We start from the raw sequence: 17094 nt of genomic DNA on the forward strand, positions 1-17094 counted from the left end.
GTCTGTTCTTCCTCTGCTGTACTTAGCAAGAAGCTTTGGTCTTTAGTGATTCTGGGTGCTTGAAGTCAACGCTTTCTGCCTTCATCCACATGGGATCCCCTAGATTGTTTTCTCATCTGTTTAGATGAGTACATCTTCCAGGTACAGTTGGTGTACCTGGTTCATGTTCATAGATTATATTCACTATGTCACTTGGAGTTCCACTGAGTCTTAAGGCACTGAATTATTCAGGTTTCATTGCCATGTTACCACGTTTTCAGAAGCTACCATGCTGCTGTGGGAGCTTTCCTTGGCTTGTCAAACACTCAGCAAAAGTTTTGGAGAAAGATTTATAGCTGGAAGCTCTCAATTGTACAAAGGTTGCTGCCACCCTAGGGATTTGCTTCTATATAGTCAACCCTTTGTAAACACTCTCCTTGATGTGTTGGTGGGTAAGTGGTGGTTTGTCGTGATGTTGCATGAATTGCTGTGAAAATAAACCTTAGTGTCATATGACTGGTTGGAATGCATTTTGCACTAGATTTGGTGTGTTTAGTTTCTGAAATAGCTTTAAATGTGGCACTTTTATTTAATTGAAGACAAGCTTTGCAGTACTGTTAACTGTACAAAATGTTTTCTAGGAGGAAATCCCATGGCTGTGGTTAGCAAACAAGTGAATATGGAATTGGCTAAGATCAAACAAAAGTGTCCACTTTATGAAGCAAATGGACAAGCTGTAAGTCTGATACTGTTTTCATCAACTTTTTTTTTTTAAAAAAAATCTATCTCAAGTGAATTTATTACCAGGCTCTTGATCTAGCAAGAGATCTAGAGTGTGTCTGTCTTCAGGCAGTGTAGTAATCCTGTAGGACATCTGCATGTTCTGTTTTCCCAGGGATTGTGTTTATTTTCTTCCTGGCAGCTGGCACAGTGCTGTGTTAGGGGGTTGGGATGAGAATCATGTTAATAACACATGAATATTTTAGTTGTTTATAAGCAGTCAAGGACTTTCCAGCCTCTCATCCTGCTGCCCTGACAAGAAGGTGGGGGGTGTCCAGGGAACTGGCACAGGACACAGCCAGGATGGGTAACCCCTGTCCATTTGATATGATGTCATGCTTATAATGCTTAGAATGGAGGGTTGGCTGGGAGACACTGTGACTGAGGAACTGGCTGAGCATGTGTTGTGTGTCACTTGCTTGTTTCTGTATTCTGTAGAACAATCCATTGTTGTTTTCTTCCTTTTCTGCCCTGTTAAGTTTATCTCAACCCACAGGTTTTTCTTTTGGATTCTTTTCCCCATCCCTCTGGGGGGAGTGAACTGTTTTGAGGTTGTTCTAGCTGCCAGCTGGGTTAAACCATCACACTGCAGCTATTCTTCAGAAACCTGTTCTTTCCACATGAGTTTCTAACTTCTGAGAGGCTTTGTGGAAGCCAAGTTCCTGTCTTCTTCCCAGATTTGCTACTGTTTCTCCTTAACTAGCTGTCTCACTCCTCTTTGAAACAATTCTCTGCTGTGCTGGCACTGTAGCTTTATGTTGCTGCTCCTTCTTTGCCCTGAACTAAGCACACTCTGGCTGCTGTTGCTTTTTAAAGACTTGACTAACCAGTGGGACTAGCTGAAGGCCTGTAGCAGTTCAGCAGTAATATTGTGGAGTTGGGATTCACAGACTTAATCGGCTTCCTTTCCTCTGCAGTGTCACAGAATCACAGGGCTGGAAAAGACCTTTAAGATCATCAAGTCCAAACATTCCCATCCTAAGCTAAACCAGATCCCTGAGCACCTCATCTACCCTTTTTTTGAACACATCCAGGGAAGGTGACTCGGCCCCTGCCTGGGCAGCCTGTGCCACAGCCCCACAACTCTGCCAGGGAAGAATTTTTCCCTCCCATCTGCCCCTGCCCTGGCACAGCTTGAGCCCATTGCCCCTTGTCCCATCTCCTGTCCCCTGGCTGAAGAGACCATCGCCCAACTCTCTGCACCCTCCTGGCAGGGCAGAGGGCCTGCTTGTGTCAGAGGTGTGATGTTCCTAGTTAATATCTAGCAAGTTGAAGTCCCCCCATAAGGACAAGGGCAATCTGCACTACAGATTTCTCTGGAATGTTTCTTACTGCTGGTTTGGGGGAGTGGTTGCATTTTGTTTGTTAGAATGTGCTGTGAATTTAGACTGCATGAGAGAAGATAACGTGTCATTGCTGTTGTTTCTTTTAAAATGTTCTGTGCCACTCCAGTATCTCCTCTACATTCTTTTGGTTTTTTTTTTATGAATATGTTATTAAGAAGAAACTTTGGGGTTTTGACTCCTAGGTTCCAAAAGAGAAAGATGAAATGGTGGAGCAAGAATTTAATCGTCTCCTGGAAGCCACCTCATATCTCAGTCATCAACTGGACTTTAATGTTCTCAATAATAAGCCTGTCTCCCTAGGTCAGGCTCTAGAGGTTGTCATACAGTAAGTGGCTTCTCTCTCCATGGTGGCACTTTCCTATTTTTGTGAGGATTTTCCAAAAGATGCCTGAAACAATTGTGGGGCTCCTGGGGTGAGCTGCGGGGTCTCTGCCGAGTTCTCCTTCGGGTGTTTCTTGTTTATTGAAGCAAAATAAGCCAATGGGATCCTGGGCTCCATCAGCAGAGGGGTGGCAGCAGGGACAGGGAGGGGATTGTCCCTCTCTGCTCTGCCCTCCTGAGGCCCCAGCTGGAGTCCCTTGTCCAGAGCAGGGGCCCCAGGACAAGAAAGATGTGGGGCTGTTGGAGAGGGGTCAGAGGAGCCACGGAGATGCTCAGAGGGCTGGAGCAGCTCCCCTATGGAGAGAGGCTGAGGGAGCTGGGCTGGGTCAGCCTGGAGAAGAGAAGGCTGTGGGGGGACCTCATTGTAGCCTTCCAGTCCCTGAAGGGAGCAGTAGAACAGGAGGGGAATCAGCTTGTTAAAGGGTGGATAATGGCAGGACAAGGGGGATGGAGGGAAGGGTTAGGTGAGATATTGGGGGGAAGTTCTTTCCAGAGAGAGTGGTGAGGGGCTGGAACAGGCTGCCCAGAGAGGGGGTGGGTGCCCCATCCCTGGGGGTGTTCAAGGCCAGGTTGGATGGGGCCCTGGGCAACCTTGTGTAGCTCCAGGCCTGGAGGTTGGTGTCCCTGCCTGTGGCAGGGGGTTGGAGCTCTGTGACCCTTGGGGTCCCTTCCAACCCAGACCAGTCTGGGATTCTATGATATTCCAAAGACAGCTAAATGAGCAAAAATCTTCTCTTGAAAGCTTGCTGGAAATCACTACTATAGTAACTGATAGTGGATAATTGATTTAGTATGAATTGGTGTGCATGCAGCCTACTAATGCTGCTGGAATAATAATGGCATTTCTAATGTGCCTTTTAATAGTAGTAGGTAACTTCAAACTCACGTTTCAGCTGGTCAGATCTCTCTTACAGAAGAGTATTTACTGAACTCTCCCATGACAGGCTTTTATTGTGTTCTACTGAGAAAATTGTGATAATGAGTTTTCTCAGTAACTCTAGGTTTCTATCCAGAAGTAAATCTCACTTCTTATCTTTTCCAGATTGCAAGAGAAGCATGTGAAGGATGAGCAGATTGAACACTGGAAGAAAATTGTGAAAACACAGGAGGAATTGAAAGATCTTCTTAACAAGGTCAGCTGATGACATTTAGAACAGGAGGATAGCATCTTACTCCTTGAAGTGGAAAAATGTACAAAAACTTGTGGATTGGAAAAACTTGCACCTGGAAAAAAGTATCAGAAAGCTGTAATTAATGCTGCTGTTAAATACATTTGGTAATTTCAGTCCTGCCTGGAAGCACTGTTAAAACAGAAGAGTTTCTGATTTGAGGAGGAGCACAGAAGTGATTGGGCAGAACTCTAAAAACATAAATATGGGAAAAGAGAGAGGATAAGCATGATTTTACTATTGTGTTTTTAGATTTTATCTATTGTGTTTTAGCTGCTTTAGTGAGGTTAATGAAGACTGCAGCTTTTGGGGGTTACTTGAAATTGTTTGCTTTCTTTATCACAACTCTGATTTGTGGTGTAGAAGTGGTGTTTTAGGCCTACTTACAATCTTTTTTGGTCATAGCAGATTACTTCTCCATGTAAGCTTCTCAAATGAAAAATGTCTAAGGACAGCTCTCATTTGTGGGTTTGTGCAACAGATTTTGTAATAAATCAGTGATGTTGTGTTTAAGCCATGTTTTGGGATGGAATTGTGTAACCAAACCCAGGGAATCTCTTGGTGTAATGGAGTAGTTTGAGATGAGGATCCATTTTACACAGTCACTTGCATGAAATCTACTTCCTCTCTTTTTTTTCCCCTCCTTTCTCCCTTTTCCTACTTCACCTGAAAAAGATGGTGAATTTAAAAGAGAAGATTAAAGAACTTCACCAACAGTATAAGGAAGCATCAGAAGTGAAGCCACCTCGGGATATTACAGCAGAGTTCCTTGTGAAAAGCAAGCACAGAGATCTGACTGCACTTTGCAAGGTAGAAGATGACACACAGTGGTTTCTGAGGGCTTCAGCCATCTGATGAAACTAGCCAATAGAGATGTTTCCACATCTCTCTAACCCAACACTGAAGAGAATGTGATTGATTGTGATACTGATAAGAGCTGCATTAAGTACTTCTGGGTACCTGCCCTTCATGGTTGAGAGCATTAGCATGTTGAAGGCTTGATTTGAGGGGACTCTGCTGGCTCATGTCAGACAGCATTTAATATTTTGAAAGCTAAATTTTAAATTGAACGTGGTCTGATTGGTACTGCTGGGTCTCACAGTAGCCTGGAAGTAAAAACTGTGTTAGAAGTGGCCTTTCCCTAAGATAAAAAAGGCAGTTTTCTGAGTACACCGCTTCTTTCTGTCTAGAGATCTTTTACAGACCTCTGTCTTGTCACCCCCTGTGTGTGTCTCTTGGTGTAGACTTAGGCCTCACAAATGAAACCTTAACAACTGCTCTTGCTGTGACAGTGGCAGGCACCTTGCTAAGCTGGGTCAGCTAACACCAAGGACTGTTTCTCTGCTATTTGTTCACCAGCAGACACACACCTTATGTGGAAGCTCAGTCTGTTCATATATACCTACATACATAATACATTGTCTTTTACCAGTGAACAGCTTTCTGCTCTTCTTGGACACTCCAAATTATTCTGCCATAAAAGAAGATGATTGTCACCTTATACCTACTTCTAATAATGTTTTTTAAAATTAGGAAAAAACCCAGTGATTCTGAAAGAAGCTGGAATCAGATGAGTGCCTTCTGCAATACAGTTTCTGAACTCCATGTTCAGTGTTAACTAATATTTGAAGAGACAGAGGAATAGGAACAACCTTTCTGGCAATGTGAGGAAGCTCTTAGCACCAGAGACCCTTAAAATACCAGGACTGTAATAGACCTTGATGCTCTTCAGATCTGTGTGTTTAAATTCCTGAAATATTAGGAGTGTGTCATAGACTCCTGTATATTCCAACAGCAGAAGGGCAAAATATACTGGATTAAATGTTGAAAAAATAAGTAACTTGATTTAGATTCTCTTAAAACCATGAGTCTTCTGGTTTCTCTTGGGATTATGCCTAGTTTGATGCCACACAACGTCTTTCTTTAATTCTTAGATGTAAGCTGATTTTAATGTTACCTTTTAATCTTATTAGGAGTATGATGAATTAGCAGAAACACAAGGAAAGCTGGAAGAGAAGTTACAAGAACTTGAAGCCAATCCACCAAGGTAAAGATACAAACTATAAAAGTAAATACTCAGGAAAGCAGGTTTTTAACAGCCTTTCACTGAGTTTCAGGAATGCTGTGGTTTGCTTTCTTTTAATTACAGGAACTCAAGGGGTTAGAAAGGTACAAACCCCAAGTTTGAACTCCCTCGGTTATAGAATTCATCTTCCTTGTTTTTAGGGTTAACTGGGACAAACCCAGTGTTCTAAGAGTGCATGACAGAGAGAATTCTTTCTGGAAGCAGTGCCTGATCTCAGGAGGCCTTTCAGATTGGAAATGCCCATCAATAATGGGAGCATACCAACCCTCCTTATTTTGGCAGAGTATGATTTTGTGCTCTGTGTGATTATTACTAGGGTTTTAGTTGTATATAGTCTATTTAAGACATTATTTTGGTAACTTTTTATTATTTCTGAAGTTAAGTTTCTAGCTTCAGTTAGAGTATTTCACAGGAACTCCACTGTTCTGTGAAGGAGATCAGGATGTCTGAACCAGAATCTGTTTGTGTTTTTTTTAAAATGTGTTTATTTCTCTGCTAAGGAGGGACTCAAGTCTGGGAATAAATTTTCAGAGGGAATGAGCTTGCAATATCCTGCTCTAGAAACTAAATATCTTTGTATTATGCTTTTTTTCCCCCCTAGTGATGTTTATCTCTCATCAAGAGACAGACAAATACTTGACTGGCATTTTGCAAACCTAGAATTTGCTAATGCTACACCCCTGTCTACGCTCTCACTGAAGCACTGGGACCAGGTAGCTACTTAATTTATTCTTTCAGCAATACACTAACAACTTCAGCTATATTTATTTAATTCTCATGGAGCTATATTAACAGTTTCTAATGTTCTGTCTGCTTTTATGCAGATAGGGAGTTTTTATGTGATGATTATTTGCTGATGAAATTCCAGAGAGCTCTTTGTTAGCATCAAAACAATCTCTAACAATACTACTGTGGTGGTTTGGCCCTGGCTAGAGGCCAAATGCCCACCAAAGCTGCTCGCTCAGTCCCCTTTTCAGCCAAAAAGGGGAGAAAATATTTATCAGGAGGCTTAGGATTCAAGATAAGGACAGAGGGATCACTCTGTAATTAGTGCAATGGGCAAAACAGACTCAGCACAGAATAAAAGAAAGAAAAGTAATTTATTACACTACAGCTGCACACCCAGTGAACCAGAGTTGGGTGATGAGCAGTGTGGCTGGGTCTTAAAGCACCTTCCCTCCACCCCTCCCTTCTCAGCAGACTTAAACTTTATCATGATTTTACTCCCTGTGGCATAGGGAGGGGCAGGGAATGGGCAGTGGGGTTCCAAGCAATTCCTTACAAGCTGCTTTCCTCCTCCAGATCTTAACACTTTTGCTTCCCCCCACCTCTCCTTTCTTTGCAGACTTGACCTTGGTCATAAATTGGCTCTGTTCTTCACCCCGTCATGGGGCGGGGAATGGGGAATGGGGCTTTGCAGTCCCTTCATCCCGAGTTGTCTTCCATCTTAGCTGGGGGAGGGGGGCATTCCACACACCCCCTTCCCCTGTGGTACCATGGGGTCCCCACCCACGGCAGACAGTCCTCCATGAACTTCTCCAGCATGAGTCCTCTCTACTGGGGAGTCATCTCCTCACCACTTGCCTCAGTGTGGCTTCTTCCACGGGGTGCTGACCTTCGGGCCCAGACTTCTCTGGCCTGGTACCCCACAGAGTCACAAGTCCCCTAGCAAACCTGCTGTGGCGTGGATCAATCCCTTCACAGGCTGTAGATGGTCTCTGCTCCCTGTCCTTATCCATGGGCTGCAAGGGGACACCCATTTCACCATGGTCTTCTCCACGAGCTGCAGAGGCATCTCTCTCTCCAGCACCTGGAATGCCTCATTCTTCCCCCCACTCTCCTCCTTCCCCAGCCTTGGTGTCCCCACGGCTTGTTACATCTTCTGTCTTCCTTCTCTGGGGGCAAAATGCAGCTTCTTGTGGTTTTTCTCTCCTCACTGTGATTCCCAGAGGCGCTGTGACCATCGTTGACTGGCTCAGCCCTGGTCAGCAGCAACTTTGGCCTTGAATCGGCCGATGTTTCCTCCTTGAGGCCTGCAGAGAGCTCGAGCTGCTCCTTACAGCAGCCATCTTGGCAGCACCCCCCTTCTCCATTAAAATGCAGCTACACAAAACTGCAACAGCTGTCTGCAGAAGGTTCCTATACTTATTGCTCAACCAATCAACAGAAAGGCTTTCAAATTTATTTGACTTTATTAAAGTTTAAATCTTTTTATAAACTTGCCATTGTGTGAAGTTCCTCATTGTTTTCTATGGAATGATGTCATTTCATTCTGAATGTGTATTTTTTCATGTATCTTCATTTTAGGATGATGACTTTGAGTTCACAGGCAGTCACTTGACTGTGAGGAATGGATATTCCTGTGTGCCTGTAGCCTTGGCAGAAGGGCTGGATATTAAATTAAACACAGCAGTTCGACAGGTTCGCTATACAGCATCAGGTAAATGAAAGCACCTCCTCTGGAAAAGGGATCTGAGGGACTGTGGTCATAGAAATTAGATTTCAGTGCTTCTGGAAGCAGATGTGAAGATTGGTTTCATATAAGCCCTCCCATTATATGTTTTGGGTTAGATAAACAGCCACATTTCTTAGTGTGATTTAATTGGTAGGGAGCCATTAGGGATTTATCAGTTTTGAATGGGTTTTGCTTGTGTAGGTGGCTGTTTCAGCACCATCCTTTTCAGTTGTATTTACTGATTCACAAGGTCACATTCATTCTTCCATTTCTTTACTTAATTGATTGAAACACTGGGAGTAAGAGGTCTTACACTGCTTAAGAGTTGGTGCCTCAAGGTATGATACTAGAAGTATAAATTAATGTAATATGGACCCAAATAAATGGATGGGCTATATCTTCAAAGCATTGCTCTCAGGAAACTGTCAACTGAGAAAGCAACTCAATGAGAGGCTCATTCTTTCCTTACTATTTATTTATTAATATATTTAAATATCAGAAGATATTTAAAACACTATCTTAGAAGAAAATATATCTTAGAAGACTGAAAGGGGATCTGATCAATGGTTATCAATATCTGAAGGGTGGGACGCAGGGGAAATGGGCAGTCTCTTCTCAGTGTCTGTGGGGACAGGACAAGGGGCAATGGCTGCAAGTTGGAGCACAGGGAGTTCCACACCAACATAGGGAAGAACTTTTCCCCAGTGAGGGTGAGGGAGCCCTGGGACAGGCTGCCCAGGGGGTGTGGAGTCTCCTTCTCTGGAGAGATTCCAGCCCCGTCTGGACACCGACCTGTGTGCCCTGTCCTGGGGACCCTGCTTTGGCAGGGGGTTGGACCCCAGGGGCTCTGGAGGTCCCTTCCAACCACGATGATCCTGTGAATCTGTGATAATTTCCTGGCCTAGATGAGCCTTTAAGCTCATCCCTTCTGGCCATTTCCAGATGACACTCTCTGCCATTAAGCTGTGTGGGTAGGAGCATTTGCTGGCCTACAAGTTAAGTAGCTAGTGTATAGCTAGTGTAAAGCTGCCTTCCAGCTTTACAACTGCCTTCCAGAAATGCAGTGTTGAATGATGTGGGTGTGTTCCTGTCCCTGTTACAGGCTGTGAGGTGATAGCTGTAAACACCCGATCTACCAGCCAGACTTTCATTTACAAATGTGATGCTGTGCTGTGTACTCTTCCCTTGGGAGTGCTGAAGCAGCAGCCTCCAGCAGTGCAGTTTGTGCCTCCTCTACCCGAGTGGAAAACCTCTGCAGTGCAGCGGATGGGATTCGGCAACCTAAACAAGGTGATGTGGTCACTGGGGGAACTGCAGCACATCAGGGGCTGAGACAAGTAGAGTCGGGGGGGGGGGGTTGTATGTTGGCTGAGGAATGGCAGTTTTGCTGTTTTCCTGGATTTTGATGCTGAAAATTATCTGAAGAGCTGTAAGGACTCTTCTCTGTTTCTCACACAAGTTTGAAATAGTTAAATTTCAGAAGTAGGTTGTTTCACTGTGGCTGCTGTAGCTTGTTAAGCCACAAATTTGTCAACTACACTGCATATACAAACCACATATTCACCAGCCTGAATGACCTGGGGCTGTTCTGCCTTGAGAAAAGAAGCCTGAGAAGGGGATCTGATCAATGGTTATCAAAATCTGAAGGGTGGGATGCAGAGGAAATGGCCAGGCTCTTCTCAGTGTCTGTGGGGACAGGACAAGGGGCAATGGCTGCAAGTTGGAGCACAGGGAGTTCCACACCAACATGGGGAAGAACTTTTCCCCAGTGAGGGTGAAGGAGCCCTGGGACAGGCTGCCCAGGGGGTGTGGAGTCTCCTTCTGTGGAGAGATTCCAGCCCCATCTGGACACCGACCTGTGTGCCCTGTCCTAGGGACCCTGCTTTGGCAGGGGGTTGGACCCCATGGGCTCTGGAGGTCCCTTCCAACCTTTGCAATTCTGTGATTCTTTCCAGTGCTAAACATCAATTAATGTAATTGTCTTTATTGTTTCTGTGTCTGCTTCCTGACTGTATTCTTCTTGTTTCTAGGTTGTGTTGTGTTTTGATCGTGTCTTTTGGGATCCAAGTGTCAATTTATTTGGTCATGTTGGTAGCACTACTGCAAGCAGAGGAGAACTGTTCCTGTTTTGGAACCTGTACAAAGGTAGCTGTGGTACATGTCTGTTTTTACCAGTGTCTTTATGTGGTTTCAGATCTATTGGTATATGCTGTAATCCCAGTAACACTCTTCCTCACAGCATCAGGTGGGCTGCTGAGTTGTTTGATACCAGTTCGAGTTCTCAGAGCTGCTGCTTCTCTGGACCTTGTTCTCCTGGCTGTAGTTTCCACTCCCCTGAGATTATTTAATGTGACTGTGCATTGGTAATGAAGAAATCTAGATACTTTGAATCAGTCAAGTACTTACAGGGGCAACTTAACTGCTGTGCTGGTGGTTTGGCTGTATAGAAATTAGGTGGTTTGGAAGGTGTTGGGGTCTCTGAAATATAGCACAGGTGACTGTTGGATCCCAATGGAAACTCCTGTGTCAAACAAGTGATGTTTCACTAAAAAATGTACTTCTGCATGCTGTACTTCCTAATGTGTGTATTTATTTTTTTACCACATTAGTTCTCTGGTAATTCTAAATAGCACCATAGCATATGTTAATTCATTTTCCAGGTGGCAATGATGGGGGAAGATTTAGGATCTTTAGTTGGCTTTCAGTAGTTTTTAACCTCAGGTCTAACAGGTCTGATTAAAATGTTCCATTTCAATAATTCAAGCGGTTTTGTCTCTCTCTTCCCATCCCCCAGCACCAATTTTGTTGGCCTTGGTAGCAGGAGAAGCAGCAGGCATTATGGAAAACATCAGTGATGATGTCATTGTTGGTCGGTGCCTGGCCATCCTCAAAGGCATCTTTGGCAGCAGTGCTGTGCCCCAGGTCAGTACCCACAGTCCCTTTGGGGTTCTTCTCTGCCTTTCCCAACACAGTGCAGTGCTCAGGGGCTCAGCTGCACCACTGAGCCCTTTGGCCCAGGTCCCACCTTCTGGTTGCTCAGGGTTTGTTTGCAGGAAGGAGGGGTTGAGGCTTGGGTTGTTTGTAGGGTTGGGGTTTTGGGGCTGGGTTTTTTTTTGTTGGTGGGGTTTTTAAAAGGGTTTTTTTTAGACCAGATCTTGCTGTAGCTTTCCAGAGTGTCATATAGACATCAGTTAATTTTCTACCTTTTACATTGCTGGTGTTCCAGCAGAGCTGTCCATGGCTAGGGACAGCACTGCTTAGATACTCCCTGACATGTTCTGTACCTTCTCTAACATACAGTAAAGTGCTTGACCTCCACAAAGAAATTGGTGTGGCTGGAAAATAACAAGGGGGACAAAGGCAATCTTCCTTGTGGATCAGTTTCCCAGTGCAGGTAGCCAGTGGGGATTTAGGTACAGGAAGTGTGAAAGGAACAGTTCAGAAAATGCTTAAATATTACTCCAAAGAAAGAAGCTCATATACTTGGCTCATTGATTTGAAAAGCAGTATAGCTGTTAGGCCTACAGTGCAGGTGACTTAGTTGGGCTGTTCTCCTAAGGGGCAGTGTGGAAACAATGCTTACAAATGGCATTGCTTGTAAATACACAGCTCAGCTCCCCTCCACTAGGATTTCTGTATGGTCCTGCTGGACTAAAGTGATCTCCTTCTATGGCAAGGGGATGCATTTGGTGGGTGAGGGAGAGGCTGTAGATGTTGTCTGCCTGGACAGTGATGTTAGCTTTTTCCCAGGAAATGTCAGTACATGAGGGCTGGCTCATCACTCAGTTTCTTATACCTGAAACATGTGGTGAGGATTCTTCTCAATCAGACCATATTGGAAATGTGGTCTTCAGCCCCCAGTGGTGTCTTATACCTTGGAACTCAGCCCCAGTTCTTCGTGGCCTTTTCACAGACTCAGCAAGAAGGCATTGAATATAGTCCAGTTGAGGCCAGTGCCAGAGAAATCACCTCAGATCTGTTGGTGTTGGGTTCAGGAGGCTTCCCTTGCTGTGGTGTGATGCCTCTGGACTGGTTTCTGGATAATGCCCTCTCTAGATAAAGCCTCTTTCTCTTCCTTTGTGGGAACATCTGTTTAAGTAGGAACAGCTCCATGTAATATCTTCATGCCCAAGGAGACAGGATGAGGTGGTTGTCCTGAAGCCTGCATCTTTATCAGTATGATTCCTGTTAAAAGGCAGTTCCATGTTTGGACAGGGTTGGGGCTGGCTGAAGATTCACACCCATTATTTCCAGTGCTGGCCTGGTCAGGAAGATGTCCTGTTTTCTCTTGAACTGTTGTTACACCTTGAAATGCTTCTTGTTCTGGTGATTCTCTCACTGGTGCATCTTTCTGTGGAACATCTTATTGTGACCATTATATTGGCAGAGCAGATGGGTTTGAGAACTACAGGTGTATGTGCAGGTGCCCTTCACTCAGCTGGTGTCTCTGAGTTACAGACCTCATCAGTCAAATCAGAAGAGTCAGGTGAGCTTTAGCTGAAAGGAAGGACAGGTGTGTAGCATTGTCATGGTGTTGGTAACAGGAAGAGACAGAGCAAACAGTTCAGGGTGTGCATGTACAGCTCAGCACTGCCCAGGTTCCTGTGCAGAAACCACGTGCAGCAGGATCTGGTGGTACATGGAATGATGTACAGGAACTTGCACAGTGTCAGTAACTGAAGCTTCTGTCTCATCTCAGCCCAAAGAGACTGTGGTGTCCCGCTGGCGTGCCGACCCCTGGGCCCGGGGCTCCTACTCCTACGTGGCAGCTGGATCTTCTGGAAATGACTATGACTTGATGGCTCAGCCAATCACTCCAGGACCAGCCATTCCAGGTGCTCCTCAGGTGAGACATGGGATTGTTTTTTTATAGAAACCCCCCCTCAAACCAGGATGACTGTGCTAAGCAATGTGCTCCCATATCTAAACACAAGTTCTAACGAAAAAGAATGAATTCAGTAAATAATTCAGGTCTCAGTCCATGAAGGATTCCTTCTCAGCTTTGCTGTCATTTGGTAACTGGAAATTCTAGAGAGCGGTTTGATTCAGAAAGGCCATTTGGTAATGTCTGTACAGAGTGGTGTAGTACTCCTTTAGTGTGTTTCATACTCCATGTTTAAGCCAGTTGTAGTGATTTGAAAGGGGGTGTAGGGCAGAGTGAGAGGAAGAGGAATCAAAGGTCTCTCCCAAATTGGCAGTGAACACAATGAAACACAGAGTTGTCTCCTGTGCACTTCGAGAGGCTGAAGCTTTGAAGGGAATAGTGGAGACAGATGCATGGCTTTGGTTTTACTTGGGTTCTTTTTTCTAGTGCTACAAGTCAGTAATAAACACAGGGATGGGGAAAATGATTCTGAAGCAGCCTCCCTACAGAGAGAGGCTGAGGGAGCTGGGCTGGGTCAGCTTGGAGAAGAGAAGGCTGTGGGGGGACCTCATTGCAGCCTCCCAGTCCCTGAAGGGAGCAGAGGAACAGGAGGGGAATCAGCTTGTTAAAGGGTGGATAATGGCAGGACGAAGGGGATGGAGTGAAGCTGGAGGAGGGAAGGGTTAGATGAGATATTGGGGGGAAATTCTTACCAGAGAGAGTGGTGAGGGTCTGGAACAGGCTGCCCAGAGAGGGGGTGGGTGCCCCATCCCTGGGGGTGTTCAAGGCCAGGTTGGATGGGGCTCTGGGCAACCTTGTGTAGCTCCAGGCCTGGAGGTTGGTGGCCCTGCCTGTGGCAGGGGGTTGGAGCTCTGTGATCCTTGGGGTCCCTCCCAACCCAGACCAGTGTCTGATTCTAGGATTCTCTGCAGAGTGCAATACATGAGGGTCTGTTTTTTGTCTACTTCTGACACAGGAGTGGGTTTAGGTCTCTGTTTTAAGTAAATTCCTGAGGTTTTTGTTTGCTTACTGTGCTGGAGTTTGTCCCAGGAGCAGAAACCATCACAAACCTGTTTCACAATTGGGCTGTAGAGTTGTAGAATCATCATGCAAAGGCTTTTTCAGTAGACGTTTGGGGATGTTAATTTCTCCTGCTTATCTGTTTCTGAAAGCACTGTAGAGCTTTATTATCAAAGCCAAGATACTGACAAACAATTGGAGAAGGTTCCATCCTATTACAGTCTCAGCAGCACGACAGCCTCCTGGGACACGAAGTTGTGTGTAAACATCTAAAGCTTAAAATAATTCTAAAATAGCCTCTTTTCTCTACCCCACCTTCGTGTTAAGGGAGAATGTGGTGTGATGAGAGGATTTGTAAGGTTCTTAAAGTACCTGTTTGCTCTGAAAGGACATGAACAATCCTCACTGGTGTCCTCTGCCCCCCCCCAGCCTGTCCCTCGCCTGTTCTTCGCGGGGGAGCACACGATCCGCAACTACCCTGCCACGGTGCACGGTGCCCTGCTGAGTGGACTGAGAGAAGCTGGGCGCATTGCAGACCAGTTCCTTGGAGCCATGTACACTCTGCCTCGCCAGCCTACGCCTGGGGTGCCTCCCCAACAAGCTGCCAGCATGTAAGAAGAGCAGGGGGGTCAGAAGAGGAGTGCCAAACCGCGGTGCTGCTGCCGCCAGAGTCGGTACCAGAACCTGCTGCAAGGACTCAGCCACCAGTCACTGTGGAACGCTGCAGCCTGAATGGCCTTAGGAAAACTTACCTACCCTGGGACTTGGTGTCTTCTTACAGAATCTCTTACAGCTCTTTTGAAAGTGTCAGTGTACACAGAATCCTTTCCTACCAAAGCTGGTCAGGGACTTTTTTGACTCTGCAGCTACTTTTTGAATGTCAAGCTGGAGGTTTCTGTTGGGTTTTCTACCTGTGTGTGTATTTATAATTTCATAATTGCACAAGGCCCTCTAGAAGCTGGTTGCTATGAATAGGAGCTTAGTGTAGAATCTATTTAAACTACTTCAGTGAGGTTTTTTAATTGTTTTGAAGACTAGTACTTTTGACCAACTCTATTCTTACCTGCTGTTTGACAATTAGGTGCAACTTGTTCCCTATCACTAACAGCAAATTACACCCATCCAAACTGGTCTGTTGCTTGCCTGCATCCTGGTTTAGAAAGCAAGTTGCTTTTACTAAGAATGTGCTGAGCATACTTTTTTATTAAATACTTTCAACAAAAGGAATCAGCAGAACTGGATATTTGTAATGTTAAAAACTAGAACCATGTTTGTGTTTTGTAGAGAAGCAGAGTTCCCTGGGCAGTGAGGTAGCTGCAGGACCTGGTGTCCTGCCTTCTGCACACCACAGCCAGGCCCTCTGTGTACCTCTGGGCTTAACTTCTAGGTTGATGGCAGGATGTTGCAGCTGTTGTTGCTTCTGAAAGACACTTTGATTTGGCTGCTTTTCCAATTAGTTTTCTTCTTAAAACCATGCACAGAGCCTTCCTGGCATTGCAGGGAACAGGCTTATTTAAACATTTACATCCTTTTCCCCACACTTAGCTTCCCTTTTGTTCTTTCTTCCAACTTTTCTGATCTTTTTTTCTTTTTCTTCTTTTCTTCTAACTCATGTAACCATGGTCTCTGTTCACACAGTTTTTCCTGTTCTCATTCTCTCTGAACCCATCTGTACATGCACAGTCCAGCGTCCTTCTGTCCTTGCACCTTCTGCTGTGCTAGAGGGCCAGTACCTCCTCTTGTCCCATGCTCTTCCCTCTACACATACATTGCCCACACTTCATCCTGAAGAAAATAGACACAAACACAACTGCAGCCCTGACGTGTTTATAGCTGGTCTGTCTTTGCCCACAAGCTCTCCATCTTCTAGCACTGTTGCTTCTACTGTTCCTCTGTTTCCTTTTTAGTAGCTGGGGAAAATTCTTTCCATGTCTGTTACCTTCTGGTTGCTTTCCATTTGATGTTGAAGTCTGTAAGGGAGAATCTCCACAGCCAATCCTGCTGCTAAGCTGTGAGAAAGGGAAGAACTCTGATGTGAGGTAATGCAGTGAGGGGCACAGGGGGGTGTCAGGGACTGAGCCTGTGTGGAGTGGCTGGATTTGGTGCCATGGGGGAGCCCCTGCTCTGAACCTCTAAATCAGTGCTACCTTCCCTGTATCTCTGACTTTGCAGTTGGTGCTACTTGAGCCCTTTACTGACAGGGGTACTCCTCAGCATCCCTGCTCCTCCTCACCTTCCCCTCTGGGGACAAGACACTGTTGGTCAGAAAACTGGCACTGACATGGGGCAGGAGCTGGAAGTCCAACAAGGCATGGAGGAGGGGTGTCCTGGGGTGCCTGAGGGTGAACAAGGAGGAGCATCCCAGGAGGGAAGGTGATGCTGATGGCTTGAACTGTGGTTCTGTCATTGCCAGGGTGATGGTTTATTCTCTGTGACACCCCACCCGGGGTGAGGAGCCCCAGGTAAGCCAGAGGCACCAGAGAAGTGAGGGCAGAGCTGGGCTGCAGTCAGGTTCAGGAAGGGTTAATGGTGAATGTGTGCAGGGACAGCAGCCCTGGGGCTCCAGCTCATCCACGTGGCTGTATTTAAAGAAGGTAAGAAGAGTCCTGGGAGAGGATGGAGCCTTTGGGTGGCCCGAGGGGACAGTTTGACTGGGGAATCTCATGGGGGCTGCAGGGAATGTGTGTGGTGTGGGGAGGCAGTGGGGTCACAGTTCGTGAGGGAGGCCCATTTTGTGTCTTGGCCTTCAAGTCCTGAGCAAGGCTGGGAACTGAGCTGCTGCAGATGAGGCCAGGGAGATCTTGGACCAAGTCAGGTGATTCTTCTCCAAGCTGAGCTCTGCACTGCAAAGGCTCAGGCTCCTGTTCATTTATTTCCTCCTGACTCTGCTGTGTTCTTGTGCTCTGACTGTGTCAGCAGAAGGGAACCATCCACCCTGCTCCCCCCTCACTTCACCCTGGTCTTCTGAGACCTAAGAGATGTTGGCTTGAATCCTCAGCAAGCTGAGGAGAATG

The 17094-nt window shown here is 45.8% G+C and overlaps 1 protein-coding gene across 2 annotated transcripts in view; it reads left to right on the plus strand.

Annotated features, from left to right (window-relative positions):
• The window catches only part of KDM1A (lysine demethylase 1A), a gene marked incomplete at its 5' end in the record, with an annotated part of 34427 nt that extends 19130 nt beyond the window's left edge, over nt 1-15297 (plus strand). For both annotated transcript variants that reach the window (XM_084274061.1, XM_084274060.1), the window contains 12 exons: nt 621-715; nt 2288-2430; nt 3529-3619; nt 4331-4465; nt 5629-5702; nt 6343-6454; nt 8049-8181; nt 9299-9486; nt 10227-10341; nt 10991-11118; nt 12896-13042; nt 14510-15297. In XM_084274061.1, coding sequence (XP_084130187.1) covers nt 621-715; nt 2288-2430; nt 3529-3619; nt 4331-4465; nt 5629-5702; nt 6343-6454; nt 8049-8181; nt 9299-9486; nt 10227-10341; nt 10991-11118; nt 12896-13042; nt 14510-14695 — 1547 coding nt within the window. In that variant the 3' untranslated portion in view covers nt 14696-15297. The remainder of the gene's footprint in view (nt 1-620; nt 716-2287; nt 2431-3528; nt 3620-4330; nt 4466-5628; nt 5703-6342; nt 6455-8048; nt 8182-9298; nt 9487-10226; nt 10342-10990; nt 11119-12895; nt 13043-14509) is intronic.
• Nucleotides 15298-17094: the final 1797 nt, after the last annotated feature.

The sequence above is a fragment of the Gallinula chloropus genome, assembly GCF_964237585.1.
Source record: "Gallinula chloropus genome assembly, chromosome: 22".
NCBI lineage: Eukaryota > Metazoa > Chordata > Aves > Gruiformes > Rallidae > Gallinula > Gallinula chloropus.